The sequence below is a fragment of the Lepus europaeus genome, chromosome 14 (genome assembly GCF_033115175.1).
Source record: "Lepus europaeus isolate LE1 chromosome 14, mLepTim1.pri, whole genome shotgun sequence".
NCBI lineage: Eukaryota > Metazoa > Chordata > Mammalia > Lagomorpha > Leporidae > Lepus > Lepus europaeus.
Window position 1 is genome coordinate 34,278,336 of NC_084840.1, and position 23,870 is coordinate 34,302,205.

The 23,870-nt window shown below is 40.9% G+C and overlaps 1 protein-coding gene across 2 annotated transcripts in view; it reads right to left on the bottom strand.

Moving 5' to 3' along the window:
* RAB3GAP2 (RAB3 GTPase activating non-catalytic protein subunit 2) overlaps positions 1–18,865 on the bottom strand; it is a 117,312-nt gene extending 98,447 nt beyond the window's left edge. For both annotated transcript variants that reach the window (XM_062210372.1, XM_062210371.1), the window contains exon 1: positions 18,648–18,865. In XM_062210372.1, the coding sequence (XP_062066356.1) occupies positions 18,648–18,762 (115 nt within the window). In that variant the 5' untranslated portion in view covers positions 18,763–18,865. The remainder of the gene's footprint in view (positions 1–18,647) is intronic.
* Positions 18,866–23,870: the final 5,005 nt, after the last annotated feature.

Consider the following 23,870-nt stretch of genomic DNA (forward strand, 5'->3'; position numbering starts at 1 on the left):
CGGGATTACATCAAATTGAGAAGCTTCTGCATTGCAAAAGAAACACTCAGCAAAGTGAAGAGGCAATTGATAGAATGGGAGAAATTCATTGCAAACTAGCAATTGATAAATGATTGATAACCAGAATATATAAAGAGATCAAATTCAACAACAACAACAAGACTCAGGTAAGAAATGGGCAAAGGACTTAAAAAGACATTTTTTTTATTAGGCAGAGTTAGACAGTGAGAGAGAGAGAAAGGTCTTCCTTCTGTTGGTTCACACCCCAAAGGCCACTACGGTCGGTGCGCTGTGCCAATCCGAAGACAGGAGCCAGGTGCCTCTTCCTGGTCTCCCACATGGGTGCAGGGCCCAAGCACTTAGACCATCATCCACTGCCTTCCCGGGCCATAGCAGAGAGCTGGACTGGAAGAGGAGCAACCGGGACTAGAACCCGGCGCCCATATGGGATGCCGTCACTGCAGGCGGCGGATGAAACAAGTGAGCCACGGCACCAGCCCCTTAAAGAGACAATTTTTGAAAGATAGCCAACAGATGAATGAAAAAATGCTTAGGATCACTAGCCATCAGGGAAATGGAAATCAAAACTACAATGAGGTTTCACCTCACCTCGGTTAGAATGGCTTTCATACAGAAATCAACAAACAACAAAGGCTGGCGAGGATGTAGGGTAAAAGGTACTCTAAACCACTGTTGGTGGAAATGTAAGCTGGTAAAGCTACTGTAGAAGATAATACAGAGATACCTCAGAAATCTGAATATAGACCTAACATGTGACCCAGCCATCCACTCCTGGGAATTTACCCAAGGGAAATGAAATTAGCATGTGAAAGAGTTATCTATACCCGCATGTTTATTGCAGCTCAATTCACAATAGCTAAGATATGGAATCAACCCAAATGTCCGTCAACTGAAGATTGGATAAAGAAATGATGGGCTATGTACACTGTGGAATATCACACAGTGGTTAAAAAAAAAAAAAATGAAATCCTGTTTACCCTCCCTTTCAGACCAAAGGGAAAGAAAATTTTAAAGTGAGAATATAATTTTCCTCATGGGCATTGTCTACATTAGAAAAACTACTACAGAACATGCCTGTGGCTATAGACTTGTACTTCTGGCCACCGAAGATTAGAGATAGGACTTGGGCACTCCCTTGACTTGCATCCTCTGGTCTGCTTTAACACAAACCAGGAGGAAAAGAAAGCTAGGCATCAGAAGCAATGGGTGGCAGGCCTATTAATGGCTGATCTGTACAGTGTTCTGCCCTCAAGGAGACCCAACAGGCCAGTCCACTGCAGTGGCTTTCAATGTGGTAAGCCTGGGCTTCAGCACAAGTCAACTTGTGAAGAGCCCTGGCAGCTCTGCCAAGAGTTGGATCACCGGAAATGGACCTGCCCTGGAGTCGAAGGATGCCCAGGTCAGAGCCACAGATCTTATTGGCTCTAAGCTGAAAAGCCCTTCACTCAGCCCAACTTCCAAAGAGACCACTGCAGCTGAGAGGACAGCCAAGTAGGGTCAGCAACATTGCAGGCAGAACTGTAAATTTCTTGTTAGAGATGCCCCCTGCCTTTACCTGGCCAGCTCTCCTCCCAGGCCAGCTAAGTAATGAAAGTCAACAGGGTGCCTTCCCCTAGGAGGTTCACACCTCCCTTAGGATGTACCCCATGTGAATAGATAGATAGGTCTGGGCTTCTTTACTTACAAGGCCTAAGCCCAACAGATTATTATCAAGCCCCTTCTGTCAGGTTCTATTTGCCTCTCAATCAGAAAACTTAACTGTAGCTTAGACAGCACCTTTCTTAGCACATCTAATAATGACTCTGTCCTTTGTTCTAGGCCCTGTCTAGCGCTCTTGGGCCTCATTCCTTCATAATCATAACCTCTACTCTACCTCCAATGGCTCTACTCCCAACCTGTGTGTACTGATGGTCCTCTTCCCCACTTAATGCTGTATAATTGTTCAAACCTGGTAAATGCCACTCTTAGGATCATTGGTTACTATCCTCACCCTGTCTTTTATGACCTTGTCTAAATATGATCAGAATCGGCAAACTTGGAAGGCTTCCATAGCCTTGGCAACTCATGACGACAGCCTAGGGTGGTTACTGGTGCCATAAACTAGAGTGTCAATTTGTTGGGTCAACAACAGGAGTCACTGTGCACTTGCTCCTCATGTGGGATCTCTGTCCTTAATGTGCTATACATTGTGATTTAATGCTATAACTAGTACTCAAACAGTATGTTTCACTTTGTGTTTCTATGTGGGTGCAAACTGTTGAAATCTTTACTTAATATACTAAATTGATCTTCTGTATATAAAGAGAATTGAAAATGAATCGATGTGAATGAAAGGGGAAAGGGAGCGGGAGGGGGAAGGTTGCTGGTGGGAGGGAAGTTATGGGGGGGGGGGGGACCCATTGTAACCCATAAGCTGTACATTGGAAATTTATATTCATTAAATAAAAGTTTAAAAAATATATTTAAAAAATTAAAAAAAAAAAGAAATCCTGTTTACAACAAAATGGATCAAACTGGAAAACATCATACTTAGTGAAATAAGTCAGTCTCAAAAGGACAAATATATGTTCTCCCTGATCTGTGGTAACTAATAGAGCACCTAAAAGGTAACTGATAGAAGTGAAATTGACACTTTGAGAAGCAATGACTTTGAACAGCCCTTTATTTGGCTGCTAAGGAACTTTTTAAATTTTTTCTTTATTTTTTTTTAATTTTATTTTTGACAGGCAGAGTGGACAGTGAGAGAGAGACAGAGAGAAAGGTCTTCCTTTTGCCGTTGGTTCACCCTCCAACGGCCGCTGCGGTAGTGCGCTACGGCCGGCGCACCGCGCTGACCCGATGGCAGGAGCCAGGTGCTTATCCTGGTCTCCCACACGGTGCAGGACCCAAGCACTTGGGCCATCCTCCACTGCACTCCCTGGCCACAGCAGAGAGCTGGCCTGGAAGAGGAGAAACCGGGTCAGGATCGGTGCCCTGACTGGGACTAGAACCTGGTGTGCCGGCGCCGCAAGGCGGAGGACTAGCCTATTGAGCCGCGGCGCCGGCTGGAACTTTTTTTTTTTTCCATATTATTTGTTGAACTATTTACTTAGTATTGAGTTAATCATGTGTATCAAGTTAATTCAAAATAGATCTTAGCAAAAAAAAAAATAAGAAAGGTAATAGGAGAGGGAGGAGGAAGAGGGGTAGGAGTGTGGATGGGAGGGCAGGTATGGTAGGAAGAATTGCTATGTTTCTAAAGTTGTACTTATGAAATGCATGAAGTTTGTAATCCTTGAATAAAAGGTTTCTGGGGAAAGAAAACAACATTCTCATCCAAATTATTCCTCATTTATCCCAATAAAAGCAGTTGGAGTGAACTGGCGGATGGAAGATCGATCTCTCTCTTCCTCTGTAACTCTTTCAAATAAATCTTTAAAAAAAAGTGATAAGAAAAACATGGTATTTTTATTCTAATTCAAGTCTAAGTGGCAGAATTTGACTGTCAGAAAAGATGCTCTGGAAATCTTTTCTAGTTCAAAGTAGATGACTTAATATAGGTTAAAATTTCAGTACATTTCATGAGCACCCAATACATACTTCGAAATTTCAAAATAGGGGCCAGTGTTGTGCCAAGCACGTAAAGCCTCTGCCTCAGGTGCCACCAGCATCCATATGAGGTCAGGTTTATGTCCCAGCTGCTTCACTTCTGATCCAGCTCCCGGCTAGTGACCAGATTAAGGCACCTTAGGCCCCTTGTCACCCAAGAGGAAAACCTGGATGAAGCTCCTGGCTTATAGCCTGGCTCAGCCCTCGCCATTGCAGCCATATGGAGAGCAAACCAGCAGATGGAAGCTCGCTCGCTCGCTGTGTCTCTCCCTCTGTCTCCCTTCTCTCTTTGTAATTCTTTCAAATAAATAAATTTTTTTTAACTTTTATTTAATGAATATAAATTTCCAAAGTATAGCCCATGGGTTACAATGGCTTCCCCCCTCCCATAACTTCCCTCCCGCCCGCAATCCTCCCCCTTCCCGCTCCCTTTCCCCTTCCATTCATGTAAAGATTCATTTTCAATTCTCTTTGTATACAGAAGATCAGTTTAGTATATATTAGGTAAAGATTTCAACATTTTGCCCATATAGCAACACAAAGTGAAAAAACTACCATTGGATTACTAATTATAGCATTAAATAGCAATGTACAGCACATTAAAGACAGAGATCCTACATAATTTTTTTTTCAAATTAATTAATTTTCTATGCCATTTCCATTTTAACACCAGGTTGTTTTTTTTTTCATTTCCAATTCTCTTTATATACAGAAGATCAATTCAGTATATAATTAGTAAAGACCTCATCAGTTTGTGCCCACACAGAAACGCAAAGTATAAAAATACTGTTTCAGTACTAGTTATAGCATCACTTCGCTTTAGACGACACATTAGGGACAGATCCCGCATGGGGTGTAAGTACACAGTGACTCCTGTTGCTGATTTAACAATTTGACACTCCTGTTCATGGCGTCAGTAATCTCCCTAGGCTCTAGTCATGAGTTGCCAGGGCTATGGAAGCCTTTAGAGTTCACTGACTTCGATCTTATTCCGATAGGGTCATAGTCAAAGTGGAAGTTCTCTCCTCCCTTCGGAGAAGGGTACCTCCTTCTTTGATGGCCCCGTTCTTTCCACTGGGATCTCACTCACAGAGATCATTCATTTAGGTCTTTTTTTTTTTTTTTTCCATGATATCTTGGCTTTCCATGCCTGCTATACTCTCATGGGATCTTCAGCCAGATCTGAATGCCTTGAGGGCTGATTCTGAGGCCGGAGTGCTGTCTAGGACATCTGCCATCCTATGAGTCTGCTGTGTATCCCACTTCCCATGTTGGATCTTTCTCTCCCTTTTTGATTCTATCAGTTAGTATTAGCAGATACTTGTCTTGTTTGTGTGATCTCTTTGACTCTTAGACCTATCAGAACTATCAATTGTGAGCTGAAATTGATCACTTGGACTAGTGCGATGGCATTGGTACATGCCATCTTGATGGGATTGTGTTGGAATCCCCTGGCACATTTCTAACTCCACCATTTGCGGCCAGTCCGATTGAGCATGTTCCAAATTGTTCGTCTCTTCCCTCTCTTTTTCCACTCCCAGATTTTCCCAAAGGAAATTAATTTGGCAAATATAAAAGCCATCTGCACATTAATGTTTATTGCAGCTCAATTCACAATAGCTAAGACCTGGAACCAACCCAAATGCCCATCAACAGTAGACTGGATAAAGAAATTATGGGACATGTACTCCATAGAATACTATACAGCAGTAAGAAACAACGAAACCCAGTCATTTGCAACAAGATGGAGCAATCTGGAAAACATCATGCTGAGTGAATTAAGCCAGTCCCAAAGAGACAAATATCATTTGTTTTCCCTGATCGGTGACAACTGAGCGCCAAAGGGGAAACCTGTTAAGTGAAATGGACACTATAAGCAACAATGAACTGATCAGCTCCTGTCCTGACTTTAGATGTACAATGTAATACTTTATCCTTTTTAGTATTTGTTGTTGTTGTTGTTGTTCTAGTACTATTGGTTGAACTCAGTAATTAACACACAATTATTCTTAGGTGTTTAAATTTTAACTGAAAAGTGATCCCTGTCAAATAAATAAATTTTTAAAAATTTTCAAAACAAAAGTTGTATAATTACTAACAAAAGATTCTGTATCAATCATGGAAAATCGATCTGCTCATTCAGATGTAAATTTCAAAATCTAACTAACAGAGCTAGAAAAAAACAATTACAAAGGCCAATGAGTTCCCAAATAAGCATCATACCATACCATTTTGAGGGGAAAAAACAAACAAAATAACATCATACCATTGTTAGTTGGGTCTGTCCTCTATTATTTTTGCCAATGATTAATAATATAGGTTATACTAAAAGCAGCTCAAAAACAGCAAATATTGCCTCCTGGAAAAATCTAAAAATAAGATTATGACAATGCCTTCAGGTGTTGTTTTTTCATGCTGTGATTCACATCCAGATGTTGCTCCTGAATCAGTCATCTCACAACTGCACTGAACAGGACAGCATTCCAGTCATAAGCAAAATATCTCAAAGGTTTATTTAACTGGGCTTTTCATTTTATTTCCTGTACAGCTGACTGAGAAAATGGCATTTCAGGGTACATGAGTCATTCCTATTTAGCTCTGAATCTTTAATCTTTTTCTCCCAAGCCTTTCTCAAAGGGTGAACTTCTTTAAAAATTTATTCTTTTTACCATCTTAGCCATTTTTCCTTAAAATTCACAGAGAATCAAGGATTGCACTGAGGAATTGATTTAAGTTGTTCAAGAGGTTTGCTAAGAGAAATAAAGTGGAGCAGATTTTGGTTGTAAACAGTAACAAAAAGCAACTACCATCTCACTAATTAGTAATCCAATTTTTCAATTTTTAACTTAAAAAAAAATCCATCTGTCATAGGACTATTTTGAACTGTTTAGAATTGGTAACATAACCATAAACCCTTATTCTTACCCTTAGCAGGTTAAAAGTTTTATATAAATGAATAAAACCAGTAACTTCATAAAATGTAAAATATAACCACAATTCCCCTCTGGAGTTTTTTCCCAGAACAATTAGATTATACAAACATTTTAAAAAAAAGAAAAGCCCAGTTTCTTACTTGAAAAATGAAACTTTTACACCACAGAGAAAACATATTTTAATTCAATCATTAAAAATTACAGTTGTCTTATTTAGAGTTTTTTCCAATGAATGAATTATTCTAACAAAGGCCTATAAAAGAAATTTAACTTCTGGTTTCTACAGTGTAATTCCCAAAATACATTATTCTAATTTACTTCTGAGCAGTCTGTTGTTCATTAAAAAGAACCTGAAGCTAGAAAGGAAATTTAATTCTAGAAATGGACAATTAATTTGACAGTATTTGCTTTTGCAATATAAGTATGGCAAGATCAAAAGCTAAATGAGAAAATGAAACCATTAAGTGTTAGGAAACGGAAAACTTAATTTCCATTGTGTAGTAAAAGATATTCCTACATTCATTTCTATTCTTCTGAGACAAAAAAGTAAGAACTTGCAGAACCTGTGACTTGTACTAATTCAGGGGGTTCAACCAATTTTACTCAATTCTTTTTGGCTAAGGTAGGGAAACATCACATAGGAGTACAAAGTAAAAAATATCCAAAGAATAGAGAAGCTGCTATTTAATTATTTATGCCTCAGAACTATTAACCTTTTTCTATTTCTAGGGAAATGAAAAATGAGAAAATAAACCTCATATTAGCATATTCCTCTGAGCACCTAAAAATACATAGCAATCTGAAAGAAGGCCACCTTGTTTTCAGCAAGTAGGGATTCATTTCTTTCACATCATCATGTTCAATCAGACAGATCTTTAAGGTCCTTTTCAGAGGCCAGTGCTGTGGCATAGAAGATTAAGCCTTTGCCTGCAGTGCCAGCATCCCATACGGGTGCCGGTTCGAGTCCTGACCTCTCCACTTCCCATCCAGCTCCCTGATAATGCACCTGGGAAAAAAGCAGTGGAAGATGGCCCTGCACCCATGTGGGAGACCTGCATGAAGCTCCTGGCTTCAGCCTGGCCCAGCCCTGGCTGTTGCAGCCATTTGGGCAGTGAACCATCAGATGGAGGATCTCTCTTTATTTTTCTCTATCTCTATCGCTACCTCCGTCTCTCTGTCTCTCTCCCTACTTTATCTCTGCCTTTCAAATAAATCTTAAAAAAAAAAAAAAAAAAAAGAAGAGAGCGAAAGAAAAAAGATCCTTTTCAGTTCTGGAATTCTAATGACTCCTATTCTCAAATAAATGATACCTCATAATCAAAAAAGAAAATATTTCCCGATATTCAATTCACAGAACTGAAAAATACCTTTAAGCAGAAATACAGAAATTTGCCTGCAGTGAAGACCGCACTGAATTTTTTCTTTTTATTTGACAGGCAGAGTTATGGACAGAGAGAGAGAGAGAGAGAGAAAGGTCTTCCTTCCATTTGTTCACCCCCCAAATGTCCTCCTGGGCCGGCGCTGCACCAATCTGAAGCCAGGAGCCATGTGCTTCCTCCTGGTCTCCCATGCGGGTGCAGGGGCCCAAGCACTTGGGCCATCCACAGAGACCTGGACTAGAAGAGGAGCAACCGGGACTAAAACCTGGCGCCCATATGGGATGCTGGCACCGCAGGCAGAGGATTAGCCAAGTGAGCCACAGCGTGGGCCCCTGAAATGTTTATAAAAATAAACATGCTTTCCCTCCCCCAAACCCTGAATCCTTAGCCTATCTTTACAAAAGGAACAAGATCCCCCAAAAATCTACAGACCTAATAAAATTTCATATGCCCTATCTGCCTACTTACTTTGTTGTTCAAAGGAACTCAGTGATTAAATAATAATAATCGTATATTAAGAGGACTTCCATATATTTTATAATTTTGTTTCTTACACCATTACACTTATACATTATTGCTTTTTAATATCCAAAGCAACGGGAAAAAGGTAAATATGGCTAATAAGGTGAAGGTAGGGCATATCATTATGAAATGTGGGTAAAGGAATATAAAAATTGCTAGCCAACACTATTTACTGCATATTCTAGAGAAGCCAATTCTACATCTTCCTTAATGTGTCCTAATATTCAATATGAGAAACTTTCTCACATTTAAATTGTATTATTCCTATACCAGCCTAACCTTGCTACTATTACCATTTAAGTATATACACTCAGATAATAATTTTAACAGCACAAAAACCTGAAACATTTCAGTTCCATAGTAAAGAAAAAATGTAGATAGTATATTTATCATTGTTTTATTTCATAGTTAGCACTTCTAAAATAAAAACAAACATCCAACCCAGACACAATCCAACACACAATATGTATTCACTCACTGCTAAGTCTCCATACCAGCTGTACACTATTAATGGGAATACAATGGACACAGTGTTCATTCCTGGCTTAAAGTAGTTCACATTTAGTCCAGAATATACACACATCAACAGGCAAATGCAACACAAAGCTGGAATTACCCGAGTTTGGAAATTAGAGGGAAAAGTCAGCTATACTCTAGAATAAAGTTATTTGAAATAATTAATACAAATGTAGCTCATTATTTATTTATTTTATTTTTTGACAGGCAAAGTGGACAGTGAGAGAGACAGAGAGAAAGGTCTTCCTTTGCCGTTGGTTCCCCCTCCAATGGCCGCTGCGCTGCAGCCGGCACACCACGCTGATCCGATGGCAGGAGCCAGGTGCTTATCCTGGTCTCCCATGGAGTGCAGGGCCCAAGCACTTGGGCCATCCTCCACTGCACTCCCTGGCCACAGCAGAGGGCTGGCCTGGAAGAGGGGCAACCGGGACAGAATCTGGCGCCCTGACCGGGACTAGAACCTGGTGTGCCAGCGCCGCTAGGCGGAGGATTAGCCTATTGAGCCACGGCGCCGGCTCATTATTTGTTAAGTCTGTAATATCCCACTGTATCAATGTAGCATAAGTTAACCAATCCCCTCATATCAGATTCAAGCACTGTTTTCATTGTTTTGCAGTTACAAATACTTCCTTGTAAGACTAAACTATACATTAATTTTAACTTTTATATTTTCATTAACATACTTATTTATTTGAAAGGGAAAGACAGGCAAAAACAGAAAGAAATCTTCCATCTGCTGATCCTCATATGTCCACAAAAGCCAGAGCTGGACCAAATGGAAGCTGAGCGCCCAGAACTCTATCCAGGTCTTCCATGTGGGTGGCAGGGAACCAAGTACTTGAGTTATCAAGGGCTGCCTCCCAGGGGGCACTTTAGCAGGAGGCTAGAAGTAGAAGTGGCATCAGGACTTGAAACCAAGGCACTCCAAGAAAAATATGGACACCCCAAGCACCATCTTAACTGCTGAGTCAAATGCCTGCCCCAATTTTTTTTTTTTACTTTATAAACTGTTTCCAATCTTGCTAAACAGTTATAAGCATTATTATTTTTAAAATGATTAAAGAAAAGGTGGCTTCATATACAAAGCAATCATATATTTTTCTAAGAAAAGTTTTTAGGTGGCAATTGAACGTTGTACATAATAAATGTGTGTAATTTGGGTGCTTGATGACATGAAATGTCTACATGTGACATTTAACTATCATATGTCATAAATTTAGACACACAAATGTTCAAAATCCCAGTGACAGAAAATGCATGGACTTGGAAATTTTGCTTTATTTACTTTCACATTTCAGGAAACAAAAATCTTCCACATGCAACTTCAACATCAACAGTTTTATAAGAAATAATAATAAAAAGAGCACTTATATGTGGTATTTACTAGATAAAAGCATTTTCCTAAGCACTGCAATCTTCCATATGAAGTATATACTATTGTTTTCTCAATTTTAGAGAAAATAGTGGGTTATTTTGCCCAGAATATTTATCTATAAATACTGATTAAGTTAATGAGCAAAAACGCCAAAACTTTATATGTCTAAAAGACAGAAAATACCCCTAACAATAATGCAGCAATATGGCCACACAAATAAGATAAACAACATTTTTTTTTTTTTAAAGAACCACTTGGAAACTTTAGGATTACTCTATCTCTTAGATAAAGGAGAAAATAAAATAAAGATAAAATAGCAATCTGAAATTTTGAAAAATTAAACATGCCAAAAAACCCGACAAATTTATAAAAATCAATGTTTATCTTATATAAAAATAACAAAGTTCATAATAAAATTTTAAGAGACCGGCTGGCGCCGCGGCTCACTAGGCTAATCCTCCGCCTTGTGGCGCCGCTGGGTTCTAGTCCCGGTCGGGGCACCGATCCTGTCCCGGTTGCCCCTGTTCCAGGCCAGCTCTCTGCTGTGGCCAGGGAGTGCAGTGGAGGATGGCCCAAGTGCTTGGGCCCTGCACCCCATGGGAGACCAGGATAAGCACCTGGCTCCTGCCATCGGAACATCGCGGTGCGCCGGCCGCAGCGCGCTACCGCGGCGGCCATTGGAGGGTGAACCAACGGCAAAGGGAAGACCTTTCTCTCTGTCTCTCTCTCTCACTGTCCACTCTGCCTGTCAAAAAAAAAAAAAAAAAAATTTTTAAGAGACCCTGATCACAACAATAAATTTAATCAAGTACCTGGACAATAAGACATGTATTAAAGAGGACAAGTGAAAAATTTATAGTGCAAAAATCTGTGCTAAAGGACATAACAGAAATAAAAATATCAGACAAATATTGTACAACCTCATTTTTATGTAGAATCTAAAAAAGTCAAACTCACAGAAGCAGTGGCTGCCAGGGGCAAGGGAATGGGAAATATGAGAAATTCATTAAAAGATAATTATTACATAAAATCTAAGACCTAATCCATTAATAAAGTTAAAAGGTAAATGACAGAATATAAATATTCACAAACATTAAGCATACTATACACTACATTTTTATAAAGCAACAGAAAGAGTAAAAAAAGCCAGTAAAAAATTGATGAAACATATGAGTAGTTAATTTATAAAGTAAGCACTAATTGTCTTACATACATAAATAAGGTCAACTTTAAAAAATCAAATGTAAAATGTTCAAATTAGGGGCTGGAGCTGTGGTGTAGTGGCTAAGCCTCTGCCTGCTGTGCCACATCCCATATAGGCGCCAGCTGTTCCACTTCAGATACAGCTCTTTGCTATGGCCTGGGAAGGCCATGGGAGATGGCCCAAGTGCTTGAGCCCCAGCACTCATGTGGGAGACCTGGGATCAGCCCAGCTCCAGGTACTGTGGCCATTTGTGGAGTCAACCAGCAGATTGAAGACCTCTTTCTGTCTCTCCATCTCTCTCTGTAACTCTGCCTCTCAAATAAATATTTTTAAAAAGTACAAATTACAGGAATGATATATAATTTTTAATCAAAAGTAAAAAAAAAACTGATAACACAGAATAATGACAATTATGTTTGTACTTGGGTACTTCTGTTAGCCATGGACAAGAGTGGACCTGAAAACTAATTTTTAGAGTAATTCGGCACTTGAAATCAACTTGAATAAGGACACTTACTGGAATACTGCTATTTCAAATGTTCACTGATAGAGAATTCATTAAAAATAGCTTGGAAGATTCTTCATTGGAATACTATGTAACCAAATAAATGCTACAGAGTCACACAGACTTGGAAAATTGTTAATATTATAAAATTAAGAAAATAAAAAAGTAGCAGATATTATTTTAAAAATGAGATATTATAAAATAAATAAAATTGCCAAATGCATTTCTTTAAAAGGGTTGAAAATCACTGACAGGAGTGTGGTCTTTAAACTGTATTCACAAGAGAGGGAGAAGATGTACAGTTCGGTACATGTCCCCTGGGACTTACCCCTAAGGGTAAAGCTAAAATCTTGCATGGGACTACAAGTCCCAATAAGTTGGTAGGTACCAATGCCATCATACCAGTTAAAGTGATCATTTTAAGTTCATAACTGATCATAAAGATAGGAATAAGTGTCAAAGGGATCACATAAATAAGACCAAGTATCTGCTAATAATAACAGAATTAAAAAGGAGAGAACAATCTAACGTGGGAAGCAGGCCACACAGCAGACTCATAGAATGACAAATGCCCTAAACAGCACTCTGGCCTCAAAATCAGCCCTTAAGACATTTGGATACGGCTCAAAAGTCCATGAGAGCATTTCAGGCGTGAAACGCCAAGACATTGTGGCAAAAAATGACCTACATTTAGATCTCTGTGAGTGAGATCCTTGTGGAAAGAAGGGCCACCAAAGAAGGAAATACCTTGCACTGAAGGGAAGAGAGAACTTTCAGTTTGATTATAGCCTTATCTAAATAATGTAGGAGTTTGTGGACTCAAGAGGCTTCCGTAGCCTTGGCAGCTCATGACAAGAGCCTGTGTGATCACTGACGTCATAAATAAGAGTGTCAATTGTTAAATTAATTGTCACTATGCACTTGCTCCCCTTGTAGGACCTCTGTCCTTAATGAGTTGTACTATGAGAATTAATGGTAAAATTAGTCTTTAAACAGTACTTTATACTTTGTGTGTCTGTGTGGGTGCAAACTGTTGAAATCTTAGTATATACTAAGTTGATCTTATGTATATAAAGATAATTGAAAATGAATCTTGATGAACAATGGGATGGGAGAGGGAGTAGGAGGTGGGATGGTTTGGGGGTGAGAGAGTGGGTATGGGGGGAAGAACCGCTATAATCCAAAAGTTGTACTTATGAAATTTATATTTATTAAATAAAAGCTTTCTATAAAAAAAACTGTATTAACATGTGCCCCAAAAGTTTTTAAGCAGTATGTATCCTTTATATAGTAGATGCAATTTCTAACATACTATAAATATGGACATTTTAAAATACAACTGTTGTTATCTTTTAAAATTTATTCACTGGATTTTAAATATACGGAAAGGATATCCACAAACATTCATTAAAAATTATGGTGATCTCAATAATTCTTATGTCTTTTTTAAAAATTCACATTTCCATTGTACTTCTTCCAGGGAGTATTATTTAACACAATAGACTTTTAATATCAATCCAAATTTTCTCTGCTAGAAGGGATATGAGAAGGAAATATTCCTGTGGTCATAAGTTTCTAAATATTAAAATGTTCTTCTTGCTTGACTTACTGCAATTATTATTGTGAAGCAGATAATGAGGAAAACAGCAGAAAGATATCTAAATTTTGAAAAATATTAAAGAGTGGGGCGGGTGCTGTGCTGCAGTAGGTTAATCCTCCCACTGTGGCACTGGCATCCCATATGGGCACCGGTTCGTGTCCTGGCTGCTCCTCTTCCCATCCAGCTCTCTGTTATGGCCTGGGAAGGCAGTGGAAGATGGCCCAAGTGCTTGGGCCCCTGAACCCACGTGGGAGACACAGAAGAGGCTTCTGGCACCTGGCTTCAGATAGGCACAGCTCTGGCCGTTGTGGCCATTTGGGGAGTGAACCAGTGGACGAAAAACCTTTCTGTCTTTCCCTCTCATCATCTGTATCTCTCAAATAAATAATTTTTTTTAAAAAAGAAAAATATTAAAGAGTGAAATTATTTGGAAATCTCAGTGAGATGAATTCATAGTATGATTAAAACTTTAATATCTTAAGAGAAACTTACTATAATAAAATGAGGAATGTGTAAGAGGTGAGCCTTTCTTTAATAAAGTGGGCAAAGGCAGAGTGAGAAAGCAGGCACTTTAACAGGCATATATGGAAAAGGATCCCCCTTAAAATGATCAGTTGCTAAGTTACCCTTGGCAGACTTTCATCTGATTCCACAGTACTCTAACCTCAACCTGAAGACTTGGCCACTGAATAAACCAAAACTCCTGCACAGACCTCTTCAGCTGTACCTCTCACCATACCCCACTCTCCCACCAGAATTTACTATGTGAAACTTTTGAACGCTGTACTATTTCACATCCCTTGTCTCACCATCTTCTCTGTATCTGCAGGGTAACATCTATGAAAACTATTAATGTGAAAACGTCACCTCTTATATGAAGATGTTCCCGAGTCTCCTATATGGAGTGAACCAACACTCCTTCATTCTCCCATATCATGTGCCAAATTACAGCATAACACCTCTAACACTCTTTTTATATAGTTATCTCTTTTTATTTATGGGAAACTCTTTGAGAAGGGCCTATTTCATTTACCTTTAAACTAATTTTGTACTTAGTACTCTATAAATAATAGCTGAATGAAGGAATTAAAAGAATATTCATCTCAGTTTCCTCACTGATAAAATTTCATTTGCAAGATCCTCTTCTAATTTTAAATAAATCCAATAACTGAATATTTTCTAAAATTCCTAAAAATGGTCTGATTTCAGATTATCTCTCTCCCCAGTATGATCTCAAAATAGGGAAAGCATTTTCACTATGTATTTAAAAATGTTTACTTTATATGCCCTTTGTGGTATTTCATAATGAAAGAAGTCCATTTTCTTAGTGATTGCATAAAAACAAGACTTTAATACATGACTCCACTATAATTCCTTGCATGCTTTATCTTCTATCTTTTCAGTAAAAGAGGCAGAAAGGTAAGCTGCCATAGGAAATTATTTCATTATTAGGCAAATTAAATAGATTTACAGCATTATAATACCCAAGTTATTTTCAAAATTTCTGATACTCCATATCTGTACATGTTTTTCCTCCAAATACAACTGTTAATTCCATAAAGCTCTGCTCTAAAAATCCAGTCTCACTAAAAATTATGTCATTGCTGGATAAGTGGTGAGCCACAAAATGGCAAACCATAGTACTAACTAGCCCTGCAATTTCAAGGTAATGAAGATCAGATTTAATGTCTTAAATAATATTTGATATATAAAAATAATTACATCCCCAACTGGCTGGACTGGGTTTATAAACTGAGTCTACTCTTTATTCTGTGTCCTCAAATATTCATCCTGTATATATGCCTGAGTTAAGCATATATATAAGCATTATGCCTGAGGTTAAGTATATATAATTGTGTCATACAATATTACAGCCATTAGTTACATCAAGCTATTTAAATTTAAATTAGTAAAATCTAATATTTAGTCCCTCAATTGGACTGGACAAATTTCAAGGGCTCAATAGCCACACGTCACTAAAGGCTACTATACTGAACAGTATAGATTAGTGATAAAAATAAGCAGGACATGATTGAGAATAACAAGCAGAAGCAAGGGTGTCATATTGACCACTTTAATGAGAAGCCCACCCTAAAGAGTTGACATTATGACAAAATGCAGCTAGCATTCAAAGATGTGCAAAGAGCACCCAAAGCCAGTCAACAGCAAGAACAAAGGCCTCAGACACAAATGAGTTTGGATAGTTTAACAATATGGAGTATATGAAGCATAAGAAAAGGAGAGAAGTGAGAAGTCCAAAAAGTGCCAGGAGGCTGAGGCTCAAGGCCTTCTAAGCCACATAAAAGCTTTGGATTTTACGTTAAACGCAATCAACATGAGAATCTTGTGATTTAAGCCATGTCTTAAAACATTCCTTCGACTGCTGTTGAGAACTAATTATAAGAAATCAAGAGTGGAAGCAGGAATATCAGTTAGAAAATAGGTGCCACAGCCCAGGTTGAGAGATGGTGGCCTGGACCAGGGAAGTGGCAGTGGGATTAAAAATGTGCTCCTTTTCTCTGCATCTCCTGGCCACAATCCTGGGATCTACTATCCTTCACAATAAAACTCCTTGAAATAGTCTACTTCATTTTTTAAATGCTTATTCTTTAACTTTCAGCTAATTGAAAGTCAGGGTGATAAAGACAGAGAGAGACCGTCTGTCTGCTGGTTCACTCCCCAAATGCCTGAATTCCATCCAGGACTCCCACGGATGGCAGGCCCAACCATCTCAGTCCTCATCTGCTCCTTCCCAGAATGCACTATGGAGAAAGTGGATTGGAAGTAGAAGTGGTGGGTCTTCAACAGGCACTTGGATAGGAGCTATGGATTAATCCATTGCATCACCACGTCTAACCCCAGCTTACTTCATTTTTTAACTCCTTGATATCCTGTAAATATGCTTTCTGCCCCCCAACATTCTACTGCAACTGTTCTAAGGTGTCAGCCACCTCAACCGTCCCAAAACCAATGAGCCCTCTTCTAACCCCACCTGCCCTGGCCTCTGCTGCATTTACAAAATTGCTGCCCACTGTTTGTCTTCACCAAACTCTCCTTCCTCAGCCCCTGGAACATCACTCTCACCTGGTTTTCCTCTCTGTTACTCTTAAGTGTCCTCAGTAACCTCCACTTAGCTCAAACTTCTGTGCTCCTCTAAGGATACATCTTCAGCACTCAGTTTCAGTTCATAATACACATAATCCTTGAAACTGAATTGACACTTTTTTGCCGGCTACTCCCACGTTAACACCTCTTACCCAAGAGTCCCTGTTTTAAACCACCATCTCTAGTGCTCAGCAGGACCTCTTCACTTGGAAAATCCAAACATTTTAAATGTAAAGGTTTCAAAATATGTCCCTTTCATTCCTCACATATCCTTGCCCATGACAAAAGCCTAAACTCCTTCTCACCAGCTATAAACTCAACACCATGTTTTCATTAAGTCTCATAGATTCTACTTCCTAATATCTTTCTAATCTAGTTGTTCCTCTCAAATTCTACTTGTTATTTGAGTTCAAAAACACATCACGTCTTGGATTATTGGAACAGCTCCCAACCAGTTTCCATGCTTCCGATCTCCCCTCCAAACTGCTGCTAAGACACATTCCAAGTATTTAACAAATTGTTGATTTTGCAGAGTACAAATCTGCCTAGGTCATTTCTTCACTTCCAGAGGCACCTGACAACCTTCAACCTGGTTTCTTGCGATCTAGCTCCTTATTATTATCACAGCCTCATCTTCCCCACTCTTCCTTTTTCCCCCTCCTGTCCAGCCATTCAGCTTTCCGTGGATCTCTAAACACCATGTCATGTCAGGACTGCCTTCCTCTGCACATGCTATTACCTCTCCTTTATTCCCCTAACTACTACTTCAAAGGTAGGCTTAAGCGTGACCACTTCAAGGAAGTGCCTCATATATATCTCAATCATACCATCTGGTAGCTACTTAGTCTCTCTCGGTAAACCATAAGCTCAGAGGGCAGGGACCACCAACCTCCTTTGGTTTGTGGCACCAATACTTGGCACAGCATAGTCATGAACAGTTTTGATTTGATATCTTCTAAATTTTAAAATGAGAGAGGAGCTTATTGTGTGGTCTTTATATTATCATTCCAGCACAGCACCAAGGAACAGCACTAGACTACAGAGCTTCATACTGGAAATGTAAAGAGAACAACACACACAAGACGCACCGATTCAAAAAGAGAAATGTAGGAAATTCTGAAGTCATGCAACATCTAATAAATCAGCCCTGGGATTTTATACTGCGGGGAAAGACTTAACCCTGCGTGATACTAATTGGTGGAAGACTTCTCACTTCAATAAATCAAATTAACTTTTCTTGGCCACATCACTGTAATTTTAGTTCTTAATGTAGACTCTCACTCCCTGACAGGTTGTTTTCCTTATTTAGGAGACGCTTACTCACCACCTTGAGTCAATCAGCCATTAGTTCTGTGAATCTGAATGGGGGAAAGGGGATAGGGGAAGCGATAGTGGGGATGATAAAACACTTCTGGAAGGGGGAAGTGGCAGAACGCCACATTTCCAAGGGTGGAGAGTAGGCGTTGGGGCCAGTCCCAGGGTGGAGCGTGGACATCTGGCAAGGAATGAGGAGGAAGAGGCGATCACCGAGCAGGTAGCACGGAACGGGAGACAGGGAAGGGGAGATGGAAAAGGCACTCTGGAGAAAGATAGCTCGGAAGGGGGTGGGGTGTAGAATGGTAATAGGCAGAAGCGAGAGGAAGCCAGGTGCAGTTTGGAGGCAGAGGGGCTGAGAAACAAAAGCTGGGGCAGGAGAGAAAAAACACCGACTCTGCCTCGGCGCACCGGGCTTTAAGGAGAGGCAGGCAGGGGGTCGTCCCAGCGCCAAGAGGAGACGCAGGGGGAATCAGGGACCCAGTGCACAGCCTTGGGCAGCTCGCAGCGAGTACGAGACCGGAATCCGCCCAGCGGAGGCCGCGGGAGGCGGGAGAAAGGGTCCGCAAGGTGAGGGGCACTTACTGGGGTCCCTCCGCACGGTGCCGCTGGGGGTCTCCTCCCGCAGGTGAGGGAAGAGGAAGTCCCGGGCGGCCTGGAGGTCCTGGAAGTAGCAGAACTGGACAATGGAGCAGGCCATGGCTCCCGGGAACCCCGCTCGGGCACTCGCCTCACCTCGCCGCTCCCTGCCCCCTCCACCCCACCGCGGCCACCGCCAAGCCCTAACAGCTTTAGCCGCGCAGGAGGCGGGGAAACCAAACAGGAAGCTGTCAGCGCACTTGGGGTTACCGCCCCGTAGAGCTGCGCGTGCGCAGGACGGGCTGACGCCGAGGAAGGCTGTATCCGAGCCACGTGATCAGTGAGGCCGCAGCCAGAGAATTTGTCGTCGACGTGGAGGCTGGGGTAGGCTTTCAGTTCTAGTTCTGCGCGTACAGCGGCGATGAACCCTTTCATTCATCCTGGCTTTTATCCAGAGATGATCTAATTGGACGTTGTCCACGCGCGCCTTTGAGTCATTCAGCTAACCTTAACTGTTTTCCTACCATCAGCACAATCCCAATATTTCACAGAGAAGAGGCTAAATTTGTGGCAGACCCGTGGAGACTGTATTGTGCAGGTATCAGATTTTGGAAAACATTCATTTATCTTCTTGAAATCAGCTCCGTGAAGGCTAGTTTTAAACGCCCCTCCTTTAAATTCCCTTTGCACGAGGCACACCTGTTACTTGTGTAGGAATTATACTGTTGTAGATTTTCAACTGGCATCCTCTGCCGCCGCCTCCCAGGGTATGCATTGGTGGGAAGCTGGAATCAGGTGTTGGAGCTGGGAATGACGCCCAGGCTTTCTGTGTAAGATACAGGGACTTAACCACTGGACTAAACGCCATCTCGCGCGTTTTGTTTGTGAAAGTACTTGGGTAGTCACAAATGCCATCTTTTTGAAAAAAAGGTGTTTTATTTCTATTTTTAAAATGAAGTTTGTGTATCTCTGAGGAAACTCTCCAAGTCTGTTTATTTTCTAAAAAACAAAAAGGAATTGTTTTAATGTTAACATAAAGGACAGTAGGCACTCACACTTCCCAAAGGAAACCTAAACAGGTCATCCTCTTTGAGTGAAAAAATGGCACACGAATGTATGGAAGTCAAACAGATGTAGTCCAGAGCATTATTTCTTTTTTTCTTTTTTCTTTTCAAGATTATTTATTTATTTGAAAGGCAGAGTTATATAGAGAGATGGAGAGCCAGAGATCTTGCACCACTGCTTCATTCCCAGAATGGCTGTGATGGTTAGGCCTAGGCCAGGCTGAAGCCAGGAGCCTGGAACCTAGTTCAGGTCTTCCATTTGGGTGGTAGACACGCAAGCACTTAGGCCATCTTTCACTGCTTTCCCTAGCGCATTAGTAGGGAACTGGATCAGAAGTGGAGCATTCAGGACTGTTAACGCCTATATGGGATGCAGGCATCACGGGCAGCCGCTTAACCTACTGTGCCACAACTGCAGTCCCTAGAACATTCATTTTTATCAGGCCGATGTATACACTTAATCCTAATAATACAAAACTATAACTTAGTGCTCAGGTTTCCACTTCATTAATTCCTGTTTCTAGAGTAGAATGAATAATTTTTCCCAGAATTGAGTAGACTATTTCTGTTTTTGTCAGGTTAACAGAGATGAATTCTTCACCTACGAAATACAGACTGGATTATATGTGCTTTAAGCATGAAGGATTTAGAAATTCCTTTTTTTTTTTTTTTTATTTGAAAGAGTTAGAGAAAGAGGTCTTCCATCTACTGGTTCTCTCCCCAAATGGCCACAATGGCCAGAGCTGAGCCAATCCGAAGCCAAGAGTCAGGAGCTTCTTTCAGGTCTTCCACGTGGGTGCACTGACCCGAGGACTTGGGCCATCCTCTGCTACTTTCCCAGGTGCATTAGTAGGGAGCTGGAATGGAAGTGGAGCAGCTGGGACTCAAACAGGTGCCCTTATGGCATGCCAGCTCTGCAGGCCAGAGCTTTAACCCACTGTGCCACAGTGCTGGCCCCAGGGATCTAGAAATTCTAAAATCAAAGACTGCAGAAAAGGCAAGCTGCCAGTATTCCCTTCTTCCACCTGTAGGATAATCTGGTTCTGATAAGATTATTCCCCAAGATCCAGCACCAATAGCAAATAAATAAAATTTAAATTTAGACCCTTAGCTTTACTTGGTTAATAAAAAATGTAGGGGTAGGTTTTGACCTAGCAGTTAAGATGCCTGCATTCCATATCAGAGTGCCTGGATTTGAGTCCTGGCTCTGCTCCCAATTCCAGCTACTGTATACCCAGGGAGGTACCAGGTAATAGCTTAAGTATTTGGGTCCGTGGATTTTGGTGGCATTGAGTTCCAATGTTGGATTGAGTTCCCAACACTGGCTTGACCTAGTCCCCACTGTTGCAGGTATTTGGAAAGTGAATCCCCAGATGGGAACTCTCTATTTCCCTCTGCCTCTCAAATTTAAAAACAAAGCAAAACGACATTTTCTGGAAGAAAAAGGTGTCATTTCATGTAAACCATTCATGTTCCTATTCAGGTATATGCATTTTGTAGAAGTCACTGTCCTTGACTGATTTAGCAGGTCTCTGTTCCTCCCTGAAGCATTCATATATCTCCCAAGTGGCATTGAATTTCATTACTGTGTTGGCTCAATTTCAGCAGTGAAGTCTGACTTCCTTCCAAGCAGTACTGAAAAGGTTCATTCATGAATCTTTTTAAGGACTTGAGATACCCTTCACAGAAAGCACAATACATTCACAAACTGAACTCTTCCCCAAGGAAGTTGTGAAGCTGCAGGAAGATGCCTCAGGAGTTCATTGGTGTGTAGGACGATTGTGTCAGACAGTGTATATCACTAACCAGTCAGAAAGCACGTTGCAGAACATGTGCAGGCCTTACATATCCCAACACAGCCAGAATGTCTTTGAGATATGAGTTCAGGAGCTCAGAAAAACATTTTGACAAAAATAAAATAAGGTGAAGGCCAGTGTTGTGATGCAGTGGGTTAGGATGCCGCATGCAAAATGCCCATTTGAGTCCTGGCTGCTCTACTTCTGATCCAACTCCCTTCTAATGCTTCTGAGAAAGCAGCAGAAAATGGCCCAAGTGCTTGTGCCCCTGCCACCCACATGGGATACCTGGTTGGGGTTCCTGGTTCCTGGCCCAGACCCAGCCATTGCAGCCATTTGGAGAGTCAACCAGTGAATTGAAGGTCTCTCACTCTTTCTCTCCATCTCTATCTCTTTATATATAGCTCTGCCTTTCAAATAAATAAATAAATAAATCTTAAAAAAATAAAAAGTAACAGGAGGACTCCAGGTACCAAAATGAACTTTCTCCTGTATCCATTACTGTGAGTTAAAGTTCAGATGACTGTCAGAGAGATGCTGGAGCCACATTGTGATATAGTAGGTTAAGCCATTGCCTGTAATACCAGCATCCCATATAACATCAGTTCAAGTCCTGGCTGCTCCACTTCTGACCCAGCTCCCTACTAATGGTCTGGGAAAGCAAAAGAAGATGGCACAAGTCCTTGGGCCCCTGCCACCTATGTGGGAGTCCGGGAAGAAGTTCCTGGCTCCTGGTTTCTGCCTGGCCCAGCCCTGGCTGTTGTGGCCATTTGGGGAGTAAAATAGATAGAAGATCTCTCTTTCTTCCCCTGTCTCTGTAACTTTGCTTTTCTCTCTTTCTCCCCCTGTCTCTGTAACTTGCTTTTCTCTCTTTCTCCCCCTGTCTCTGTAACTTTGCTTTTCAAATAAAATAAGTAAAATCCTACTGGGTATGATTAGCAATGGGTTCCTGCCCAACTCAGGCTTAAGAGTTTGAGATGCAGGATAGGCAGCAAAATGTAAGAGCACCAGCAATGGACTTGAACTCAGGAAACCTCAACGCTATCTCGGCTTTGTCACACATCAGTCTCATGACTTTGGACAATGCATGCTACTTTCTGGGCTTTAGTTTCTTGATCATGCCACAACATTGGCCCCATCAATGGAGTTGTAGTATTCAGTTAAATACCCATGGTAGAAGAGAAAATAAGACTTACAATGTTCTTCAAGTATTTAGTCTACAGAATTGGGAGAGTGGCAATGTCATGTCAGCAACCAGGATGGACAATGCAAAAGGAAGAATGGATTTGGGGCAAGAAAAGAATAGGCTGAATTTGGTTTTGGATTTATTAAATGTGAAGTGCCTGTGGAAAAGATGGTTAAAAAAAATAGTTGTTTTATAAACAGAAGTGAGAGTTTGAGGGATTAGAGATGCTAGATCTAGAATCTAGCTCTGGATGTCATTCACAGAGACTATGAAGAAGGGAAGGAGTGAAAGTGCCAGTGGAATCTGTATGGGGTAGGATGGGGATTGGCCCAGGGAAGCAAGCTAGGGGCACTTTTTGGTCTTTCCTGCCTCTTTATTGTGTCCTATCTGGAATCTGATGTGGCGATAGCTTTAGCATTCTCTGTAGTCTACAAAGTGACTTGAATTATAGAACAGAAAAAGGACAGGAGCCTGAGTCTCTTCTGCTTCATGGAGCTGCCATGCCAAGCCTGAACTGGCACATCTTGATCTCTTCTATGTGACAAAATAAATCTTTACATGTTTCAGCAACTCATATTTTGAGTTTTACATCTTGACACAATGTGACCCAAGCACCCGAGGGGAATTTTTATGCAGGATTATTCCTATTCTGTATTTCTTATTTAAAATAAAACCATTTTTATTATTCTGATATTCTTTCTCTCTGTCATAATTCAGTAGAGGTTAGACCAGTTACTGGGACATTTTTAATTGTTTAAATAATTTTGTTTTCATTTGAACATAAAAATATGCCCTAGGTGACCAGTAATTTCTTGTTTTCTTATATTTGGCATGTCTAAATAGACTTTTTTTTTTTTTTTTGGGCAGGCAGAGTGGACAGTGAGAGAGAGAGACAGAGAAAGGTCTTCCTTTGCCGTTGGTTCACCCTCCAATGGCCGCCATGGCTGGCACGCTGCAGCCGGCGCAACGCGCTGATCCGAAGGCAGGAGCCAGGTACTTCTCCTGGTCTCCCATGGAGTGCAGGGCCCAAGCACTTGGGCCATCCTCCACTGCACTCCCGGGCCATAGCAAAGAGCTGGCCTGGAAGAGGGGCAACCGGGACAGAACCTGGTGTGCCGGCGCCACAAGGCGGAGGATTAGCCTGTTGAGCCACGGTGCCGGCCCTAAACAGACCTTTAAGTGA